Raw genomic sequence first — 23,864 nt, forward strand, 5'->3', positions numbered from 1 at the left:
AGGATGAACTGGAGGAACATGGTATCTGGTGGCTGTAAAGTCTCTGTGTCAATAGATTTTTATTTTATTTGGGGAATGGCCAGAGACAGGAGCAGAGCCCAGTGGTTGCATTGCACCAGCCCAGCAGTTTCACCAATGTTTGGCAGAATCAAGCAGAAAAAGGATTGACAGAATTTTGGGGAAAAAAAGGCTCTCCATCCGCCTCCCTTAACTTCATCGTCACCACCCTCACAGGCATCAAAGCAGTGTCCCCCTCTGAAGGACGTCAGGCATGTCTCCCTCTTCCAGCCTTGCTCTGACTGTATGGTACCTTGGCTGCAACCCTACCCTGGGTACCAGAGCCTCATAGCTAACTTTGCACAATGCTCTGCTGTGTAAAACTGGCTTAATCTGAGTGTCTGCTGGTGTCCATCCCTGCGCTGGGCTGCTCTGGGGTTGTGTGGCTACTTCTGGACAGAGCCGCTTTGTGCTGTGGAGAGGGAGCCAAACAGTTCTGCTGGAAGAGCAGCGTTTGGCAGCGGCACAATAAGGCGTTGAGGGCACACACTGAACAATGAGGGTTAAAAAAAGATGTTGAAGAATAACTCATTAAGTAACCATCATTTTTCTGGGGCAGGGCCAGGAGTCCTGTGGAAAATGGTGTGTCCCTGTATAGTTAGAGCCTGTATCATGATGCGTATATGCAAGCAGCGCTGCACAGAGGCTAACCAGGCAGCTCTATTTCTGGCATTTTGTAACTTCTGAGTGCTTGCTTTTGCAAACTGAATAATGTTCTTTTAAGTGTAGAGTTTGGGTTTTGTTTTTTTTTAGGATGTAATTATAATCCTGTTGTACATGATTTAACAACATCGGGGCAGGAGATTTTTATTCAAGGCTGGAAGTAATTGTGGGGCTAGCTTGTTAAACAGCTGAGGCGACGCGAGGGAAGGACAGAAGTGTGTATTTCCAGTCACGTAATGGAGAAGAGGACAAGCCCACCCATGAGTGTGCATGCACAGCCTCTGCAGTGGGCAGGATGGGATGTGAGCTCGGGGCAAGGGTTAGAGTGTTGCCATGCTCTAGGCAGCTCCCACAAACCACTGTACATGAGAGATGAAGATTACCACTGAGATATCTGCACAGATGCAGAAGAAACGAAGTGGCTATTTGGGACTTACTCAGTGTTGCATGCCTGATGGCGTGCCCAGGGTGGGTTGCCGCCTCCTGTCCTGCTCTTGGTGTGAGGTGTGAGAGCTTTGAGGATTATCTTAGGCATGGGGCAGCAGGATTTGGGGGCCACGGATGTGGTTCAGCCCAGCAGAAGGTTTTGTGGCCAAAGGCTGCATGAGAGGGCCCTAGATGCTCCTTCCTCACAGTCCCCTTTGGGGACCCTTGAGTCATTTGTGGTGATGGCCAGCACCAAAGTCAAAGGGCTGGTGACAACAAAACCTCCTTGCCCACGCACCTAGATTTGGTGAAGTGCTGATTGTGTAAATGGCTCCAATGATGGGAAGTGGATGGTTTTTTGGCTTTGCTTCTACAGCTTTCCTGCATGTGTTGACCAGCATGGCCAGGTTCTCATCTGGAGACAGGCCAGAAGGCGTGGGAGGGGACTCTGAAAGGGTACAAGCGAAAAACAGATTTCCTAGATCATTAATTTGCTATTTGCGGCCAGAATGTTATTGGCTTGAGATGAAGGACTGCCAGAGACAGCAGCAGAAATCTGGGACTGCAGATGTTTTCTCTTCTTAAGGTGACTGCTCAGCAGCACAGAGCTAATGGCAGGACACCGGAAAATCAGGAGCAGCGAGTGCCTCCCAAATTCCTACACACGGACCTGGGGGGACTCAGGAGCAGGCACCATTTGCTGTTGGGGCAGGGATGCTCGAAGCTGCCCAGGCTCCCCTGTGCCCCTCTACGACATGGGCTGCAGTTCCTCACTCCTGGCTCAGATTAACCTGCTGGTTGGAGATATCATTGTAAAGCCCTCCTGGTTTTGACAGGAGAGGATCTGAATTCCCTCTAACGATGATTCTAATTTTGGTGCTCCTTAGCATGGGGAAAGCCTTGCAGATACCTTTGCCCAGTGTCTGCCATAGGACACTGAGTTAAAAGAATGAAAAATGGAGTGTGGTGGAGTCTTAGCAGAATATCAGGTTTTCAAATGAGGTTGATCACAATCTCCACTCTCAGCCAACTCTATCACAGCTTCTGACTCGGCTCCTGTTCATTCGACCACCCCCGTACTTAGGGCACTTGCCTACCAGGTGTTAGGGATGTCCTCTCCCTGATGCCACCGGGTGCTGCTGTCCCCAGTGCCCAGCCCAGCATTTCTGCTGCCCTCCACATGGGTTTTGCAGCATTTGCAGTCCCTACTTGCCTGATGCCCAGCAGGTGGGACCCAGGTCTGCTGGTTTATCATGGTCCTCTGTTGATTGCCGTGGAGATGTACTGCGAGGGGACCTGAGCAGCTGAATATCTCAGTGCTTGGTACTACAGCGTGTCTCAAAGACAGCTGATCCCATATGTCCACTCTGTGCCATGGAGGAGGAGGTCTGTCTTCAAATTCTTGTTTTTGATAAACAGAGGAGAAAAAATCACCAGTGACTTGGGAGAAGGTGGAACCTTCGGGTCAGTAGAGTCACCCTGGAAAAGCTTCCATTGCAGCTTTCTGCAACAGCTTTTTTTTTATTTTTTTGAAGTTTGGCTGACACAAAATCCTTTGACACAGAAGTTGCTGGTAACTTAATGATGCTGTCCACGAGATGGTGTGAGCGAATGCGACCGGTGAGCACCTACGGAGAACACAAGTGCAGACAGCTTTGCCGCTGGAGAAAGTACTTGCTTTCCACATTGATTCACTTGTTGGGCTGCTCTTGAATCCTGATTTACTTGAAATCAGTGGAGGTTTGGCTGCAGATCTCAGTGGACCAAGGTCAGATGTCCAGACTAGATGTCCTCTTTCCTTGGAAATTTCTCTTTGTTCTTTGTTTTTGACACTGAATTATTCAAAAATTTTAGCATCTGTTTCAGTGGAACTAACAAACAGCTGCTCCTTGGGAAGCAGAGATTTGTGCAGGGCCAAGAAATGAAGTTCTGGACGTCATTTCCAAACAAGACATGCCACCTGAACAAGAGTTCTATAGCCTCGGGATTGCCTTTGGCCGTACCTCCAGGGACAGGTCCGTTGGTGGGAGACAGACCGAGGGCTGTGTCTGGCGTGTCCTGGCCACTCAGAGCACAACACCCAGTGCTGCCCTGGGAAACTCTCGCGTGGAAGCAGGTGATCCTCCTTTCTCCTGGGCAATGCAGAGCATCTCATTTATTCACTCTTGCTATTTGTCTTTTTTTCCCTGCCTGCTTTCCCACTCCTTCCTGGAGGCTGTTTAACAGAAACCTTGGACTAATCGTACTTTCCCGTGGTAGTTTACATTCTATGAAATAACACATTCTGCAACAGATTTCCTGGCCTGTGTTTCGCTGTCGGGTGGGAGATGACATCAGATACTCGGAGGCTGAGACCCAGAAGCTCCTCTGTGCAGGGCTGGGACCCAGCATGTGCTGGAGAGGAAAGAGAGTGCCCGGCGGTGGGAAACATGCTGCTGCCGATACTGACTCGCTTTCCCTTCCATCTTTACACATATGGTAAAGTGGTGCAGAGGAAGAGGCAAATAATTACACCAGGACTCCCTCCATGTTGGGTTTTGCAGCCTTCAGCAGTTTTAGCAAACTCCCGTTGTATTCAGCTGTCTGGTTGTATTAATGGCTTTGAACTCTTGCTTGTAAGGGGAGTGATGAAGGTGTTGCCACTTAGTCATCAAACTTAGCTTCCTACTTCTGACTTGTAATTACAAGAAATGAAGCTAGTTTGGGGTAAACTGAATGGCAAAAACAGTGTTTCAGCAGTTTCCCAACTTTTTTTTCCCTGAAATGCATTGGAAGCGGAGGACTTCCCTGAAAAAAATAGCCATGCATTTTTTTGCAGTGTATAGCAGGGGCTGCTCCTGCTGTGCTGTACCAGAGGGGGTGCATGTACCTGCTCCCAGAAACCTGACCTGCCTGACTCCTTCTGGAGACGCTGCTACTTCTCACCTCTTTTTTTCTCGAACTTCGAAGGTAAACAAACCTTTTCTGTGCTCTGGATGAGAAAACTGATTCCCCATCTCTGCTTATCTTTTCTTTGAGTCATTGGCTGCTCTTCTGCCTAGAAATGACGGTGGTTTAGTATTGCTGGACACATAGAATTTGCAAAGCATTTTAGAATGAGCATCTCTTACTTTCTATATTACAATAAAATCACTAGGCAATGAAATACATTAAATTGTCACCTGAATAAATGTAGCTCAGTTAAATATTCAGCTACCGCCTTTCTGTATGAAAATGGAGAACGATAAGTAGTGGATGGGCTTGTATGGAGGGTGCTGCTAATGTTAACACATTTGTCAGTGTTCAGAGAAATTTCATTTAAAAGCCTGGTGTGACTTCACCTGGCAGCATTTCCAATTTTTTTTCAGATCATTTCTGAAGGACAAAGAAGTCCTTTGTGTGAAATGAGGTTTGTTTTACACTCAGCGACTGCAGGTCTGAGCTGAAAAATGGCTTGTTGGGGGACCGGCACGTGGCCGGAGGCAGCATGGCTGTGCCAGGCAGCGTGTGAGGTATCCACGCATCCTGGGTCACTGTGATTTCTCAAAACATACGAGGGAACACAGCCTGGGACAGCCATCTCGTAATGAGCTCAAGTGCTGTGCTGGCTGTGCTCCAGAGCCTAAAACCCACCCAGGTATAGCGGCCATGGGCTCTGCCTGCAGGGTCCTCCCTGATCTGCAACAGCTCAAACAATGAATCACATGGCCTGACACTCCATTTTGTGTAAAGGGGAAAAAAAAAAAAAAAGGAAAAAGAATTAAGCTAATTTGGTTTTAAGTATATGGGATGCATGCACACAAATGGCTCCCTGGCACAGCAGCATCTTCTGCAGGGACATCTACACCTGGGCAAGGAGCTGACGCCCAGCAGCCGCTGCCCCGCACGGGTAGCGATAACGGATAAATGCTCCTTTCGTCCTTCCCGGTGTCTCCTAATTTAGTAGCTTTCATCCTCTTTGAGGGAGGTGCTTTGCTTTACTCATAATAACGATCAGTGATGTTCTCTGAGATGATGATCATCGGATCCTGGCTGAGACTGATGGTGGTCGCATCTCTGTGACTGATTCTGCACTTTGCTGGTGATTGAGCAAAATGGAAGGAAGGAAATCTGTCCCAGTCAGAGTAAAAAAACATAAAATGTTCAAAATATTCGGCGAACCGAGCAGTTGCTGGTAGTTTTGTTTCATGTCAGAGGACCAATTATTTTTCAGGGTTTCCTGATAAAAAACCCAAGGCCACCCTCCTCCCCCAGCTTTTAGAAGGCAAAATCAGTTCAGACTGAAAAATGGAAACATCTTGTTTTCAAAACACTTTTCACTTTTTCCTACACAACAAAACCAATTTGGCAAGTTTGTATCCAGTTGCCAGACGTTTGGGTACACAGCAAACTGTGCTGGTTTCTTTCTGAAAACTTGAGTGCTGGGAAGTGCCAAGTGTTCAGTGAAGCAGAAAAGTGAGGGTTTTTTCCCTGAAATCTTTGATAGATGGTGAGCAGTACAGCGGCTAATGGAAAGCTGATGCTACTCAGATTTTGAGCCCATGCAAAAAGCTGTATTGCTGCAAAGATATTGGTTCAACCCGCTTGACTGGCTACAGCTATTTTAATAAGGGCATGACTGTATGAGAAGGGAAATCAGCTGACCAGTTTTGGAGGTGCTATTACCCTGAAATTGCAATTCCCTCTAGAGGTTACACCCATACAGCTGTATTGCTGTAAGGTCACAGCTTTTGTAGTCAAACAGGTTCAGGACTCTCTTGGACCAGGCTCACACCAGCCTGTCCTTGCTCGGCAGCCTCTTCCATTGAACTCCTCTTCTGTGGCTGGTGATGAGGACACAGATGAGAGGGTGAAGCCAGCAGCACCCCTACCCTTGCCTGGGGCCTTTGGGACTTCATTCTGGTTTTGTCTGTCAGGTTTGAAATCAGATCATTTGCATCTTCTTGAGACCTGTAGGCACTTGTGTTTCCTAAGCCCTCTCTCCTTTCTGTATTCACCTCAAACTCGCACTGGAGTTGGGTACGCTTGCACTCTGGGTACATTTTGTGAGATAAAGTGACTTCTCAATTAGAAAAGCTGAACCAAAATAAGCTCTCTGTTGTTCTAGCTGGTGACATTTAGTAAGTCTGCTGCAAGGTGCCAAGTTTCAGAGTATTACAGCAGGGATGATCACACTTCAGCTTCAGATTTAGATGTTCCAGAATAGAAAGAAGATCTCACATAAATAATCTAATTAAGAAAATAACTATTAAAAGGCCATATGAATTTGGCACCTGGAATACTTACTCATGCTTTAAAATCCCACAAGGGTGCCTCTCATAGGCTCATAATACTCAGAATACCAAGCTGCTGTTTTCACATCGTGCTTTTCCATTCTGAGGTTTTGCAGCATTGGTTGCTCCCTGCTGTCCCGAATGTCCAGCTGGGACATCAAGAGGCGAAATGTTTGTGCTGGGAAGAGTCAAGACCAGTCTCGGAAACATGGTGGATTTGCCTCATCACTGAATTTCAGTACCATCCGAGCTGCCTACAGGAACATCAGTTCATTTTGCAGGGGATAAAGGTGATATTAAAACAGAAGCAAAGAAAGAAATAGCAGAGGGTTATATCCTCTCTGCAACATGACCGCTCTTTGGGGGCAGCAGGAGTTGTCAAAACTGCTTTTGCAATGCTGACGCTTCAGTAGGGGGTTAACTGTGCCGGTGATCAGATGGATAATTCACTTTAAAATGATTGTTTTACCTCACTCCATCCAATTACTCAAGTTGTTTTGCTATCCCACAGATCTCTCCGTTAATGTCAACAAAATGATTATAGACTGCAACAGCATCAAGATGTTTCACCCACAGGAGCACTGGTGAAATGTTTATGGCGCAATATGTTGAAAGCAGTGTTTGATGTGGAAATGTCAGGAACAATCAGCTTCCCTGTCACCAGAACTGAAACACACAAATACAGGCACTGAAAATGTCACATGCACAACCAATGAGCTACTTTACCGCAGGCCATGTAAATCGTCGTGTGAATGGTGTCAGTAACGGTGTGGGAATGAATTGTCATCGGCAGCAGGGTCCTTCTTGGTCCTTACTTGGGCACGGGTGGCCGAGCTGACCGCAGGGACATGGATGAAGCACATCCATGAGGATGGCAACACAGGACACGGATCAAACCTCTCTGCTCGAAGGGAAAACAACTTTGTAGAGGATGAAGATGCACCCTGGGAACCTCCTTTGGCTTTGTAATAACGATGAGCATCTGGATCCCCTCTTGTCATGGGCACCAGGTGATGGATCCGCATGTCCCGGTGCGGTGGTACCTGTGCCCATGCAGCGGAGGAGTGAGGTGCGGTGGCAGTGGGGCTGGTCCCAAATCCCTGTCCCCCCATCCATGCTCGCAAAGGGGGTGAGTCGTGCTTGCTGCTGGCAGATGGGTGGTCGAAAAAAGGTTGCTGCCAGTCCAAAAAAGACTTTGTGACTCCAGTCTCACTGGTGCTGGGGGTGCCCAGATCCACTGATGATGGTGTCTGCAAATCCCACAGATTGATCAAAACCACATTTTTGCAAATAAACATTTATGAATTCTCTGTTGCATCAGCACACCTCATTTCTTGGTTTTAGAAGCTACAAAGAAAATCTGATGAAACAAGCCAGATCTGAAGGCAGAAGATGATGAAATCTGGATGATTTAATTTAATATTTTTATTACATATTTTTGGAGCCCTGATTACACCCCCACCCTCTAGGAATTTATTTACCTAAGGAAAATTATACTACTGATTACAAGACTGCAGGTTCATTTTCACTGCTGAGAACTCATTTTTTTACAGCTCACGTTACATTTGCATGACTTGTGAAGTTTTGTAACATCTTGAAATTTTTAGTGCTACATTGCAGAAGGGTACTTATATATAGATGTACTAGGCAGAATGCTTGCTTTACAGTCTTTTTGAGGGCAAAAAAAGTTAGTTTCCTGGTTCAAGTAGGTCTGTAAATGGTTTCTTTGAGCTATTGGAGAGTGAGTTCACAGGGTGCTCACAAGAGCTGCCTTGCATTTGTCCTTCAGGTTGGGTGCAAAGTGAGAAACTGCGAGAGGTGTCTTTAAAACATAAGAAGGAATACCTTCTACAGGGGAATAAAAATAAATTATGCAGAAGTCGTGACTATAGTGTGCATGAAATTGTACTGGCAAGATCTCTATGGTAAATATTTGACAGATAGGACAACAACTTAGTCAGAATCTCAGTTTTTCCAATAAATTCTTGCACTTGGGCCTTTTAAATCATAATTCACGTCAGCCAGCACTGCGTACTGAGTTAAGGTCAGGAGAGATTTCCAGAAGTATTATGATGATTATGTAACAACTCACTTAATAGAGCAATAGAATTAGATGAGATTTTTGTCAATTCCGATGTCACAGGAACAGAGACCTTTGAAACAACATCATGAATATTGGATAAGATCTTGCAGTGCTGCTCCTCCATGTTATGATATTATCCAAGGATGAAGGTTATAAATACATGAGTTATACTGTTCAATTTCCAGTGGGTAAAAACAAACATCCCTCCCCCATAATCAAGTTCCAATACACAACTAGATATAATATAGCTTTTTCTTTATATATATCTGTATATATATCAAGTAAAAAAATCTAAAATAGTTAGAAGTAAAAAATGAAAAAATAGCTGATTGTGTTTTTTCTTTCTTTACAGTGATATGGTAGCAAATACAAGACAAATGAATAATAAACTTTTACAGAAGGAGTTCTGGTCCCATCTCCATCAGTAGGGCTCAGACTAGAATAGAAAATGGAACAAGGTGATTGTTGTTTTTTTGGCTACAGCTTCTGCAAGTGACAAAGACGATGTTGCTAAGACAGAAGGAAAATACAGCACTAAATAAAACTCCAAAGCATTTTCCAAAAGACCTTAAACACCACAGGGTAAAACTTACTTCTGAACTGGGGGAGCAAACACAAAGCATCACCAAGTCCTACTGAGGCTGAAAATACTGTATGCTTATCCTGGCCTCAAAATGCATCCCTTTTGTGCCATCTTACCGTAAAAAAAGCCCTATCAATGCTTCCCCCCCTGTAGCCAATTATAAAAAACCAAACCACAAATCCGTTGAACAGACCAGGGCAGACGTGAGACCTCAGTGATGCGCAAGTGGCTGGCTGCCCTTTGCCCAGCAGTGAGTTTTCCCCAGAATCCTTTACACTGAAAATGTCAATTGACTAAGCTTGGCAAATGGTCACACTGAGCCCTATTTTGGCTGTAGAAAACAAAGAAGTACTAGTCTCAGCATAAAACAAGATCATCTAGACGGTCAACACAAAACAGCATTTTTTTTTCAGTTGTCTGCATAATAATACATCATGTTTGCATATAGAACAGCTTTTGCATTATTGCTCTACTTATAAGAATATAGTAAGGAACTTATAACGGACTTGCACATTACAAACTTAAGGTTCTTTGGTGAAGAATGAGAAAACAGTATTTTCGCTGTAATTAAATCTCCAAGAAGTTTTCAGTTTTATCTGTTTATCCTTTGGATTCTCTCACAGAGGAGGGAAAGGTATTGAGTCAGCTTTACCATCGCGACGATGGCGACCCCGCCGATCATCACGCAGGTGGGCCAGAAGAGAGAGTGGAACAGCACGTTGGAGCTGTACAGTTTGGTTAATATCACATTCTTCTGAATGCCTTCGGGGTCATAGAAGCAGGAGAAGCGTTGATACTTTCTGAAGTTTTCCATCACGACGTTCACCAGCGACATGGATTCCTCGTAATTCTTGCCACACTTGGGTATGTATGAACACTGGGAAGAAATTAGAAGGAGAAAAATGCATCTCCACACCAGATACAATGTCTGTTTTCAGGTGCCAAGCAGGAAAATCTCAAGATGATTATGCTTGTCATTATGAGAGTGGAATACTATTAAGCTAATAATAAATTTATCACAGACAAAACTCAATATTTTGCACTTCTACAGAATTTCCCATTGGAGAAACTCCAAGAGCTGTACAAACATTAATGCTTTAATCTGCTCAGCAGCCTCATGAGATAGGTGAATATATTATTATTGCTAATTTACACATGCAAAAATGGAACTGATGAAGTACCTCTTCATCTTAAGTGGCATGCATATGCTCGCCGTTAGATGGGTAATTGACTCTCCGTAAATACAAATCTGGTGTTTTAGATCTCACTTGGATTGGATCAAAGTGATCATAATGGGCACAGGAATTGATTCACAGAGGGGAAGGCTGATGAGAGACCTTTATACAAATTTTCCCATGGGAGTAAAGCTTCAATGAGGGACAAATAGGCAGTCTAGGAGAAAACGCAATTTTCCTACTGACAACTCAGAAGACTTTCATTCAGCCTCTAGCTGAATATCAGCCAGGCTACTAGGATGGCTCTTAGTCTTATTTTTTTGCTCTTTACTCCAGCATAAGTGCAACAGTTTCTTCTCTCTGAAGATGCTGCTTGAATTTCGGTCTCAGTCACAAAGGAAAGAAGATTTGGGGGTGGCTCTATCTAACACAGTTTCAGCCTAGCATTGCCAAAGAATACTAAAGGCAAGTTAGTTGAAAAGCTAGCTTATGGAGTCTATGCATTGAAGATATTCCATGGGACATGTAAGAAGGTAGCCCTGGGCTGTGCTGATCATTCCCTGCAAAGAGCTAGTGTGGACTGGTGAGGTGGTGGGCAGACACACGAAGATTAAGGCCACATCTTTGTTTTGACCTAGAGCAGAAACACCTGAATTTGCTGTTGCTGCTGCTGGTCTGGAAGAGGATTGATGGGAGCAGCCCAGAGCCTCTCACTCCCTCCTCTCTTCTAGACACTTACGACCCTCCACATCTGAATGTTTTCTAGACCTGCGCAGGATTTTGATTAAATTCCCTACCTAGTCAAGAACTGCTTCAGGAGGGGTGGAAATCTGCTGCTTAACTTCTCATTGAACATGCATGGGGTGACCCAGAAAATCACCAGTCTGTCACAGTTATGGGGTGATTGTGGGTCCCACCATGGCCGCTGCCTGCACTGCCGAACCTGCTTGTCCTGTGTGAGCACCTAAAGTAGCTCCAGATAATTTAATGAGAGAGAACATGAGGTTTGCAAAGGAAAAAATACGTTTTGATTAAAATAATGAGACCCATGGCTTTTAATTATTATTGTTTTAATGTATATACTTTATAAATATCCCTCCATTCTTTTTCATGACTATGCTGTGACTTTTTCAGAATGTACTGCGACAGATCTCTAGTCCTAATAATGATCAAAAGATTAACCTCGTAACAGGATTTGATTGATTCATTGGCAAGTTTATTAGCACAGAATAGGATCTGAAGCACGGCAGATTGTCTGGCATTAGCAGACTGAACCATTAAGGGCAGAGCATGGCAGCACTGCCATTATGAATATTTCATAGAGCCCTAGAAATTAGAAATGGAAAATATCAGAGCAGTAATATCTCATCCATCTTCCTGCTGGTGCAGGTCTGCTCCCTCTAGCATAGTCTCTTCCACTCTGCCCAGCTTTGTCTCAACATCCAAAGCCACAAGCCCTCTTCCAGTGCCTATGACTCTTTAATAGATCATAATCTAATAAGTAGGGGAAACTTCTCAATGAAGCGTACCTCATTTTCTTTTACGAAACTATGTGCTATCACTGTCGTAACAGTATTTCCATCTCAGATTTTTTTGTTGTTTTCCTTTCTTTTCTTGCAACTTTGCTGCTATACTTTTTTGTTACTTGAAGTCCCGTGAAGTATTCTGAGGGAGGAGATTAAATGAGGACTCGGCGACTTTTGCCAAAGTCCAGCCCTGCCTCCTTGACAGAAAACAGCAGGCACATAAAAGCCCAAACGATGACAGATTCCTGGACTCAAGCTCTGCAGAGATGTCCCAAGAGTGCAGCAGGGGAAGGTCTGCCTTCCTGCAAGTCTGAGTATTTTACAAGCATTTTCCGCTGAGACCTGATGCTGAAGCAGAACTTGAGCTGTTGCCTCCTACACCTGATGGCACAGAGGCACCAGCCGTGTTGGACTGGTTGGGCTCCCCATGCCAAGAGGGTATGGTAGCATGAAGCTGTGAAATGCCATTGTGCAAGCGAGGTTGATTTACTTTCCCTTCCAGCCAGGCTCCTTGTGCAGAAACTGTCCTTCTCTCCAGGCTATGGTCTCCCACGTGCTCTCCAAGACATGGGTGTCCTTTACTCCATGTGCTGCCTGCCTCGTTCCATTTCTCCTGAGCTCCTGCAGGCATCTAGGCCTCAGCTTTGAGTAGCTCCTTGGCACAAGGACCATGCATTAAGTTGTGGTTCTGGGGTGCTCCTGGTCTTCTTCCACACCTTGGCTTCCCCAGCGAGATCCCAGGGATAGCACAGGGCTGGCTCTGCCGTACTGATGTCTGTCATGTTGCATAGGTCATCGGCATGGATCATAGGATGTTTTTATGTTTTCTGTGGTTTGATCTTCATTTAGTTTTCTCTAATGCCTGGCAGGGAATTTTATATCCACAATTGTTACGCTGTACCTGTGAATGTAGACTACTAAATCCATGCTGTTTTATTACACCTCTGCATTGTCAAACACTCAGAAATCTGCAAATCTGAAAGTAAACAATGTCTGGCTCTCTACCTCAAGCGAGGAATCTGTGATACAATGTGAGAAAAATAGTTCTTGTGTTACTTGCAATCTGATCATAAGCAGGACATACTAGACAGTTACGAAGAGAACTTATTACATTTCCAGCTCTGCTTTCCTTATTTAAAGCTTTGGGTAGGTAGCCTGCACGACCTACCTCTGGCCATGTCCCATCCAATGCCCTGCTCAGTGCAGAGTTGCTCAGGGACTTGTCCAGTCAGGGCATGAATATCTCCAAGGATAGAGATCATACAATAACTCCAGGCAAGTTTGGGGCAGTTTAGTTTAAATCAATGACATTACACTGAAAATGCTATTGCCGGAAAAGCCCCCAGTTCAGGCTGGGCAGTGAAATACAACTCTCATCATATGTCTGTGGTTGGGGGTTGTGTCCATGCTGGGCCTGGAAACTTTGATGAGACGTGCTGTGGCAATCTTTGTAAGAAAGTGGTGAGTATGTCAATTTACATCTCTTTTGGAAAGTGCAACAGGTTTGAACCAAGGGCTGAAGGAGGAGCTTTGTGTTTGCGTTGGCCTGGTATTGATTCCTGCAGACTGAATTCTCCAGTCCCAGCCCAGAACCACAGCCAAACATCACAGCTCCACCTGCATCAGACAAACTCCTCCTTGGGTTATAAATACTTGAACCTTCAGTAGGAAACCATGAGATGCCCCATCATTTCTAAGTCTCAGGCAGTTACAGCTGGCATAATGGCCATTCTGGTGATTAAAGCCTGCTTGTTCCCTCACTTATGGAGCACAGGTAGAAATCATCAGTATCTCTGATGAAACAAGAAGAATCTAAATGGTATGGTATGAAACCAAAACGGGGCCTCTAGAACCGCTTTAAGTACCGCAGCCCTTCCTCAGGGTGACAGCCTGGCTCCGTCGTCCGGGTGCGGCCGATTTACTTCTCCCGGAGGCTGTTACAGCCTTTGACAGCTGAGAAAGGAAAGCACAGCCGTGAGAGCATTTAAGGTGCTATGGCTGTAGTATTGACAAGGGGCTGGGCTTGTGCTAAAAGCTAGAGGTAAAGTATGCACAGTGAGAGCAATGCAAAGCCATGAAAAACCTCGTGCACCTTCCTGGGAAAGACTCGGGCAATTTGACTGGTATCCATTTACTTCCCACCGACTCCCACCAGACACTGGCAGCAGCACTCCTTACTGCACCTTGTGGGCCAACAGCTAGGTTAGACAGCAAGTCTCCTAGATTAACCATTATTTAAAATCAAAGTGCATTTTTCTCCGTCCGTGCTAGCTGGCAGAGAGAGGAGAGAGGCAGGCTCCAGACACTGCTCTGCATGCGCAGCGGTGCTCAGCGAGGCAGAGAGGGTGGCGGGGCGATGCTGACCTTTTGCAGATCACCGGTGTCAGCCTCGGAAGGTAGGAACCACGCTCTGCAATGTCCCCAGTAATGTCAGGGCTCAGTGAGCCAGGGACAGCTTGGTTTTTTGCTTATTTTGCGAGCAGAAAGATGGGAAACGCAGACCTGAGTAGGTGGATGGAGAGACAGCTAGCACCTGGCTGGAGCATCATGAAACCAGCCATGCTCAGGGCTGCTGGTCCTGTTGCTGGGGGCTGCTCTCTGGCTGGGGGAGAGGGAGTGCCTGTTCAGGGAGCCGAGGTGCTGCACTGAGCCCGGAGTCTGCTGATCCCAGCCAGGCATGAGAAGTCAGGTATTTCATAGACATTTCAAACTTCCGTTCAAAACTGGATTTGGATTCAGGTCACATAGTCAGCAGCACGTCAGGAAAACCTAGGAATCCTCCCGAGAGCAGAGCTTAACCTGTAAAACAACCTTGGGCTGGAGAAGTACTAACAGTGCCTACATTAAATTAAGAGGAGGCAGCATATGGGAGAATTTCGAAGTCCATTTCAGTAAGCACAAGTCATCAATAACAGAATGTGGAGATTTATGCTGAATCTCTTGATTTTTTTGAACCCAGTAGAGCACAGAGACTGATCTGATCTGTTTTTGTCAAATTGCAGCATGAGCATCACTGGATTTTGCTTCTGTCCCAGCAGAAAGCGGGGTCTGTCCTGCCTGAGGCTTCATGAACAACGAGTGCCTCCTTGCTACAGTGACACCAAACCGGAGGGGAAGATGGGGACACTTCATTTCACACTTTAGATCCAGAGGACTTCGTCTCTCTGCCATTGGAGCTAATTATCCAGCAGAATAACTGGCCCGGTGCAACTGCTCTATGCTTTGACTAATTTTAATATCACTTCATCTTAATATGCAGAAGTAATTTGGTCTACTGAACTGCTGCCATGGATAGAAACACAACGGGTTACGTTGTCAGCAGCCCGAACCGGGGCTCTGCTGTTCCAGGCTGTGCTTTCCCAAGCGCCCGTAGTTCGGGGTTCAGTGACCCTGGGTAACCAAGCAGTCAATGCAAATCTGGCACCAGCAAGTCTAACGACTTAGCTGCCTCCCTGTTTACTGCAGCTTGCAGTCTTAGGTACCCAGGTGCTGTAGATATGAAGAAAGGAAGGTGGGGAGAGGGACATTTCCTCCTCTGATCCTGCCTCGCTCTGTGGAGGGAGCAAACAGCCACCTGTGAAGAGGCGGTCGCTTGCCCAGGTGTGATGTACCACGCTGCGTCAGCCGCACAGCTGTGGCTGCGGGCTGGCATGGAGATGCCTTCTGTGACTCCGCTGCGTTCATTGTAGCCTCCAGACAGGAGCTGTCTCCTTCCCACCTGGGTGGAGTTACGCTGGATTTTGTACTTGCTGAAGCAGAGAGATATCTTCTGCAGATTTATTAAAAATCATTTTTTTGGTTCAGTGCCTAGAATCAGGGAAGTTGTGCAAGAAAGATGGGCTGACTCCTTAGCTTACCCATGCCCAAAAGCCAGGCCTTTTATTTTTGTGCTGCTGCTTTTATCTTGACAGTCCCTCCTCAGCAAACGCTCAGCATCTTTGCACCATACACAGGGGTAAGTGCTGTGCCTTGACCCCAGCGGCGCAGCTGACCTCAGCGGAGACGCTCAGGGTGCAGAGTTTGTCACCAGAGATCGAGATGGAGACACGTGGGCTGTTAGACACGGGGCCCTTGTCTCTCCCCACCGCCTTGCCTGGCCCCGCAGCAGTAAGGCCATTTCTATCCTCACTGCCCGTGGATACTCCGTGCAAGGCACTAGGGATGTTTGCTATCCTGCAGAGCCGTAACCGTGTGGGAAGTGACTGATCCACAGCTCCACGAGAATACCAACGCGACAAGTGCTCAGTGCTGGCCTCAGCCTGTAAAGCACTGCTCGCACTGGCGAGGGACAAGGGAGGTCCAGCCCCCGGGGCCACCACCCTGCCTGGGACGAGCTGCACTCCCTGCATAGGATGGAGGTGGAAAATTGCCTCCTCCAGAGACGTGAGCTCAGTTTGTGCACTGAGATTTCCGCTTTCTCTGCTTCGGATTTACGAGGGAAGCAGGAGCTGGAAGCCTTATATTGCTTTAAAGCAAGGAATGAGTATAACAAGCTGTGCAGCCTTCCAGAAACCCATTTAGGAAGAAATTTTATTCTGTGCTCCTACCTCAGAATTAATTTTCATTGTTTCCTCGGTGTGGTAGAGCAAAAGCTTCTGGCCAGAAGAGGTGAGATTAACGTACACCTGGAGGCAAGGGTACTGAGAGATTTTCCAGCAGTCTGGACCACAGCTAAATGAGCAGTTGAAGGTTTCTGTGATGGATGCATTGAGAAGCGAGCACTGAGCCTCTTCTGTCCAGACACTAAATAGCAAAAAAAGAGATGTTAGAGCACAGCACGAATGGGCAATGGCAAGAATGGGCAATAAACACTAAACGTAGCTCAGGCTTTCCATCAGGGATATATGAGGGGACGTCTTGTAGGAGATGCTACATGTTGCAGAGCTTTGAACAAAGGCTGGACTTTCTCATGTTACACATCACAGACTGTGTGTTATTCTGAAGTACCTGAAGTTCGTGCTTTGGGCACAAAAACACCCGATTCACTTATGTCTATGTATAAATGAAAAGGGAACTGGAACTTTTAGTCTGTAGAAGGTATGTTTGAAACCAGAGGAAATCAGCAGAGATATCAGAGAGGAAAACAGAGCAGCCTGCCCTGGGGAGAGCACAGCTCACGCAGTGCTGTGTGACGGGACACCCTAGACTGAGGCACCATGGTTAACCACCAAGCCCAGTTCAATTTAAAGTGAAGGCCGGGCGGACAGCTTTGCATTACCAGGGTACGTATACTCCTGTGCATGAAGACACAGTAACACACGAGTGGTACCGCATGCAGCTCCATCTGTGGAAAGGTTTTTTCTAGTGGCAGCTTGCCTGGTTTTCCCTGAGTTAAGTGAGCAGCTGTAATCATTTGGGAGGATTTCAGCTCATCTTCAGTTCACCAGAGGCTAAAACTGGAACGATGCACCCTGGGTGTGCACTGGCAATGTTCACTTGGGTTTCTTGCAAGTATTTAAAAATCTATGGCTGTATTTTCCTTAGGGACGAGAGCAGTGGGAAGCTCTCCATGCGAGGCACTGCATGAGCTGGGGGAAGGTTTCACCCCAGGGCTGCCCTTCCGCCCCGCTCTGCCCCTCAGCTCACACTCAGGGCGGCCATCCTGCCCTTGCCGTGAGCAGGCTGAGGGTCTGCCCACCGCTTGCCAAACCTGCAGAAGGCTTTACACAGTAAGTGTTATCAAAGATTTCTGACTAATTCTCTTGGTGTTTTACTTTGGCAGTAATTCCGCTTCTATATTCCATTTTATATTTATATTAAATTCCGCTATGATTTCTGGGGGGGAATCAAGTGAAAGGGTTTCTTTTATCCCCTTCCAGGCAGTGTTTTGTTGGAGGGGTATTGGTGTCTGTAAAGGAGAATAACACCTAAGGACATCTAGCTGTGCGAAGAGAAGTGACAGAAATGACTCCTGGGTTGTCTTCTCCTCTCTTTCGCCTTTCTGACTGCTGTTTTATTCATGCTTGGGGGTAATAAATTAACACCTACTTACAACAGACTTGTGATGATGGAATATTTGATACTCCGTAGGTGTTTTGATATCTTCTGGCAATTTTTCACTTAGTTTGTAATATAAATTATCTCTTTCCACATGAGAAATTTTGACCTTAGCAGCCTCTGCAACTGAACCTGATACTGCTGAAAGGTCTGGAAGAGCAATTTAGAAAAGCAAATGCTCTTGGATACTTAACAGGTCTTAATCTCTGTTTTCAAAATCTAAACTTTGCCTGGATTTAGAAAGGGACAAATACCTTTATTGCACAAATACAATACTGTAAATCACCACAGTTCATCCTCAGGCATTGCTACATTTTCCTTATTGTTCCAGGGTCAAGAAGGACTGTTTCCCTGCAGGTACACCAATCTGATTCAGGATGTTCGTACCAGGTAACAGTAGGCACTCACAGTACATGCCTAAAGAAGCAGCCTGAGGTGGATAAGCCAAGACGTGCCAGGTATTGGCTGCTCCCTCAGGGTGGGTTTGGGCATGACAAACTAATGTTTTGATCCCCAATTACACATTTTTCATTCTCCTAACTCCACTGATCAGGGAAGAAGAAACATCGCTGACAGTCTTATTACAGTCTGGGCTGGATTTTAAACAGGACTGGTACTTGAAAGCTGATTTCAAAGGCTGCTAATGAATGACAGGCCAAACTTTCTGCCCCGTGGCAGAGAGGGAACCCAGGGAAGGCCTCAGAAAAATGAAGTGCAGTGCAGTAGTGATGAAAGATGATCTTTCACTTTCAGCAAATTACTGTACTTCAGGAGGATTTCACTTGTTAAGAAGAAAATAATAACCTACATGGAAAACTGCATGCTACAAAGCAGCTTGATTTCTTTCCCGAATTATTTCTCCATTCTTCATTTGAAAGTGCGTTGTTTCTCAAGGCTACTAAGTACTTTTGCTGTTTTCTCCTGAGTTTGACTGGGCTTTGCAGCAGCCCCTGAGAGGTTTACAGGGTTCAGCAAACTGCCGACCAGCGGATATGGATATTATACTGGTGTTAAACTGCGGCCAGTCTAAAGCCTATGGATCAAGATTTTGTCAAACAGGGATCTCATTCTTCATTTGCTTATGCCAGTATTAACTCACTTTCATTGTAGTTATGCTTAATTTATACTGGGGCAAGGAAGTGGAGAATCATGTCTATGTTGACCAAAGGAAAAATTACAGAACTTCAAGAAAAAGAGTCAAAAGAATAAGCCACGAGAAGTCAGCTAGAGCAGAGAATGTGAGATCAGGGTAACCACCATGAAATTACCTTTGCATGTAAGACCGCAGCAGGGTGATTCCCAGGAGAAAGTACATCATGATAGAGCACACCATCATGGCCAGTCCAAGGAGTATGGCCCGGTCTTCTCCGGCTTTTAGGGCTGTGACTGTTTTCCTTTTGTCCAGTAGATCGTGATCCCTGATTTTTTGGTAAATATTTCTAAGGTTGAAAATAATACATTCATATGTGAAATCCGTATTGAATCAATGAACCCTCTACAGAGTGGGTAGTCCCACCTCCATACCCATCTCGTGAGAGAAAGGCTTAAGTGTCCTCAGGTGTCCTTTTTGATCGGATTCACTCTGACCTGGTGGAAACTTATTCATCTCCAAAATAAATTACAGCCATTTCTGAAAAGGTAGAAACCTCTTAAAGAAAATAAAAAGATTAAACACTTGTGCCAGCTTAGTAAATCCTTCTTTGGTAAAGCTTCATTTGCTCAGTTGAATTATACCACAGATGAGTTTGACCTGTCAATGTCAATTCAGGCTACTAGAAGTTGTTTAGGCACATAAGGTGTCTTTTCTTCCATTTAATACAGTAATAGGTCTTCTGTTACCATACAGAGAAATTAGAAGAAATTTGTCACTAAAATTATCTGAAAGGACCACATTCTTTTATGATTCCCTGTAGGCTGGTGGTTTGCGTAATTTTCCTCCCTGAGTGTGACTCAAAGCTCATGAAAGAGTATGGGGATTTTTGCAATTGATTTCTGTGGGTTTTTTGATTGGGAGCTTATTTACTTTATTTATAAAATAGCTTTCTGGAAGCCCAGTTACTCATTACAGTGAACACCCTCACAGAAAATCATCCACCAAAGCTATTTGTTCTGGGATTAAAAAAAAAGAAAATACAACAAACCATTCCCCCTTCAGCTGAGAGTCCTTTGCATTTTCTAACCATAAGTCCTTCTTTCATCTCTGAGCCTTTGATGATTCAATGGGTCATGAGGACACAATAGTGAAGAAGGAAATACTTGAGTACATTTCAAACACACTCAAACTTTGTGGGTTTAAAATGTACTTACAGACCTGAGGCTGGTCAAAATCTCCTGTGTTTTCTGTTACGGTTCTTTTGAATCATCCAGGCAGCACCTGAAGCATGTGAACTGCACACCTCTGAGCCCTGGCACCACCATAAGATGGACATAGTAGTACACGTGGAAGAAGTTCCTCTTCTACTGTCTGCACAATGGCAGGTGAGCAACATCAACATCACTTTGGGCTCTATCAAACCCAGCACTCATTTAAGCTGAAACCACCAAGTTTCACTCAACCTTGGAAAAAAGCACTGGGTGTCAGACCAACCATATAAATCACATTCACCAATAGGGACGAAGAAATAGAGTTAGGAAAGATGCAAAATCATACATAAACACAGTAGAAACACAAAAATAAGATTAATCATAAACTCCCTGAAACTGGAATTGCATTTGTATTTAGACGGTGAGTCATAGCCGGGAAAAGTACATATGGTGTGGGGTTTTATAGCAAGATTTTGCTTAGATGGTACTGCAGTCAGTAGTCTCCCATACCTAAGACCCCTTGAGGTTTCTTCATCCAACTGTAATTTACATCTTTAGATGTCCATGGTTTCTCTTCAAAACCATCCTTTAAAATTTGACAATGTTTTCCTAGCTGGAAATGAAATGGTAATTCAGCCTGTCAAATTTTTGTCTGGTGTTGGGGAGAAAAAATATGTTGTGAACTGGCAGATGCAATTGCCTTCAAAGAAGTAATGTAGAGTAATAATCTAATGTTACTTTTCTATTATTATTTATCAAACTGTATTTAACTCTGAGAGTTGCTATAAGGGTTTGCATTGCTCCCAAATGGAAGCAGGCGGGAAGGCAGAGATCGTCATGCGGTTCCAGCACATTAACCAATCACACAGCATAACTTATGTCAGCGCGTAGGCATAAAACAGAGACAGTGCAATCGCTCACTAATGTCACCAGAGCAGCTAGGGCATAAAAGGGATACAAATGGACAATTTAAAAACAAATAGCTAATTGAGAACAGTTACAAACACTTCCTATGTGGCCTTGAGCCAAGAAACGTGCAATGAGAGGTAAAAAAGGATGGACTGCAGGGTATGCTGTAGAAATGACCTGTCTGGCAGGTGACTGGCAAAGGGGATGGCGTGCAGGGACCGCCTGCCAGGCGGATCTCCCACACATGCCTGCCATGGTAAATAAAGCTAAATAAAGCTCTGCCTCAGGGATCGTGCTCAGAGCAGTCGTTCCGCTGCTCTTTTGCAAATATTTGTTATTCAAAGCCCTGAACAACAGGAAAGTGGTAGCCTGGTGCACCTTACTGAGCGCTTTTTTCTCCTGAATCCTTGCCAGGAGCGAGCCTGGTAACACATGCCAAGGCATGTGGTGGCGTGGCACGTGCCAGCGCGTGAGGCACTGGTCCCAGCACAGCCTGGCAGACATGTTGAGTAACCATCCCTCCTCCTCCTCCCTGCTCCTGCCTGCACCGGGGAGGTGCCAATTTCTCTGTATGATACCGGGAACCTCTGCTATTACCAGACTTCACATTTTTGCCCCAGAGAGCCCTGCTTTTGGGAGACATGATTAGTTGTGCGGAATATTTTGCCACTACCAGAGCAGCCTGAGCATCCCCTTAGCTGGAGTGGCAGTGGTGGCCGGCACACGTGTGCTGCTCAGGGAGGGGGGGGGGGTGGATTTTGTGTACACATGAACTTTTGGCACAGCCCAGGGACCTCCTTTTGCTCAGTGAGCTGGAAAAGCACCGCGCTTAGCTGGCTGATTTTGGATCCCAGGGCTGCACAGCCACAATTAGCTGACTGCTGTGGTGTGTTTAAGTACAGATCACTGCATCCCAGACACTACTCATCTAGGTGACTCCATCTAATACTTATGATTACATGTGATAACTCCCTAAATATAACACCAAGGGGGGCTGTTTGTTTTTAAAGATGTTCCAGGTGTCAGAACGTGGGGCGCCTGCCCTGTTGCAAAGACATTTAATAGAAAGCAAGCCTCCAAGGACAAAAGGTCTTTGCTCTACTGATTGTTTCTGAAGCTCTCCCCTGTTAAATCTCAGTGTTCTTTTTGCCACATTGCTCAGAGGATACGGGCTGGCTGCTCTGCCTGGGCTCAGCTGCCAGAGAGGAAATCTTGACTGTGACCATGCCTGCTGGGGACAGATTTCCCTCTCCATATCTCTGCACAGCAGCAGTGCAGGGATCCCTATGCAATGTGGTCAGCAGCTCCTTATGTGATCTCCAGAGGAAGGCTTAGGGAGGACCTGTGTGATGAAATAAGGCAGCCCAGGTTATGTTAGTCAGCCTGAACACAAGATGGCCAAGGAGAATTACAGTGCCAGTTTAAGCCTACTGGCCTTAATAAGAAATTCTACGCTTTCTGTAGAGTTACTCATATTTGCTGCAGCAAAGACCCTTCTTTGCCACCGTGAGGGACACTGCCTTTTAGCACTCGGTTATGTGAAGGATGAGGCATGCCAAGTGCATCCTATGTGCTCTATGGTCTACTGGTGCAGGACTGCTCTACATCTTTGGGCCTATGACAAATTTATTGGCAGGCATTAGGAACCGTCCAGTACGACAAGGGCTTGTAACTGGGCACTGCCACTTAGGGAAGGAGAGACTAAAGTAATGCTTCTTCTGACCCAGTACAACAGTTCTCATTTCACTCCAAAATGGGTAGATCTAGGAGCACTGAAAAGCAGGTCTAGATTCCTCCTCAGAAATCTAGAATAACCAGGCACCTACAATTAAATAAACACAAGTTACCTACCCTCAAATTCCTGCCCTTGCAGTTGGACCATGATGTGGTGCTGAGGGAGATGCTGCCTCCTCCAGCACTGCGCAGTCGTGGGGCTTGTCAGATGGGGATAGCTGCCTGCTTGAATTATTCAGAGTGTCTTTGAATTCACAGCCAGTTCTCTGATATCACAGTTATTATGCAGATGTCACTCAAATTAGCTCATGTTGAGGTGTCTACTGATATCAGAAATCCTTGAATGCAAGGGTCAAAAAACTCTCCTGTATCTTACCTGCAGAATTTCCAGTGCTCAGGGACTTCATTGCTCAGAAGACAATTTCATTACATTTTTCTTTACAGGGTATACTTAGCTGCATTAGTTTTTGTTATTAGAGCTACGGCAACAGAAAATCTCTCTGGAGCTCTCATAAAATGCTCAGCGATCATTGTAGCAGGATTCCTATCAGTACGAACAGATTTCATTCATCCAGTTCCTTCCTCTTTCCCAACAAACTGGACCAAACTGAACCAAACCAAACCAGTGCTTTGGTTTTCCAAGCTTACAATGTTGTGGAAAACATAATTGACAGCAGAGAAAGAACGAGGGCTTGACTATGTTTCTGAAACCTAAAAAGTGGCAGTCGGGGAACAGCAGATGTCTAAAACAGCAATGAAATACATAAATTCTGGGCCTGATCCTGGAAAAGCAAATGCCTGAGAGACACCTTCCACCCAGATGGAGGGGATTCCTCCAGAGCAAGTGACCCATTGCTGCACAGGGCGTTATTATGGTGGGGTGACTCAAAAGTCATGGCATGTGTTAGGTTAAAAATTTGCTGCCTCAGCAGACAGTCTTCCCATCTGAAGTTTAAAGAACAAAAATTCCAAGGAAAGGGTCATTCAGGGGAAGTAATTTCTCTAAAATGCACTGCCTGTTTGATATAGTGATGCTGCTGGTGACCTTACACATGTTAAAGTCACTGCCAGATGCTGGTGGATGAGTTTTTCCCACCAGTAACACTTGCTCTGTGTTCACACCTCTCTTCTGCAGTCCTGAGGCTGCGGTCAGCA

General features: G+C 45.5%; 1 protein-coding gene across 6 annotated transcripts in view; it reads right to left on the reverse strand.

Annotated features, from left to right (window-relative positions):
- Positions 1-7,776: 7,776 nt before the first annotated feature.
- The window catches only part of LOC104334416 (calcium-activated potassium channel subunit beta-2), a 159,058-nt gene continuing 142,970 nt past the window's right edge, over positions 7,777-23,864 (reverse strand). For all 6 annotated transcript variants that reach the window (XM_075417371.1, XM_075417368.1, XM_075417369.1 and 3 more), the window contains 3 exons: positions 19,031-19,201; positions 16,313-16,508; positions 7,777-9,941 (listed from right to left, as the gene is read on the reverse strand). In XM_075417371.1, the coding sequence (XP_075273486.1) occupies positions 9,657-9,941; positions 16,313-16,508; positions 19,031-19,201 (652 nt within the window). In that variant the 3' untranslated portion in view covers positions 7,777-9,656. The remainder of the gene's footprint in view (positions 9,942-16,312; positions 16,509-19,030; positions 19,202-23,864) is intronic.

The sequence above is a fragment of the Opisthocomus hoazin genome, chromosome 4 (assembly GCF_030867145.1).
Source record: "Opisthocomus hoazin isolate bOpiHoa1 chromosome 4, bOpiHoa1.hap1, whole genome shotgun sequence".
In the NCBI taxonomy this organism is placed as follows: domain Eukaryota; kingdom Metazoa; phylum Chordata; class Aves; order Opisthocomiformes; family Opisthocomidae; genus Opisthocomus; species Opisthocomus hoazin.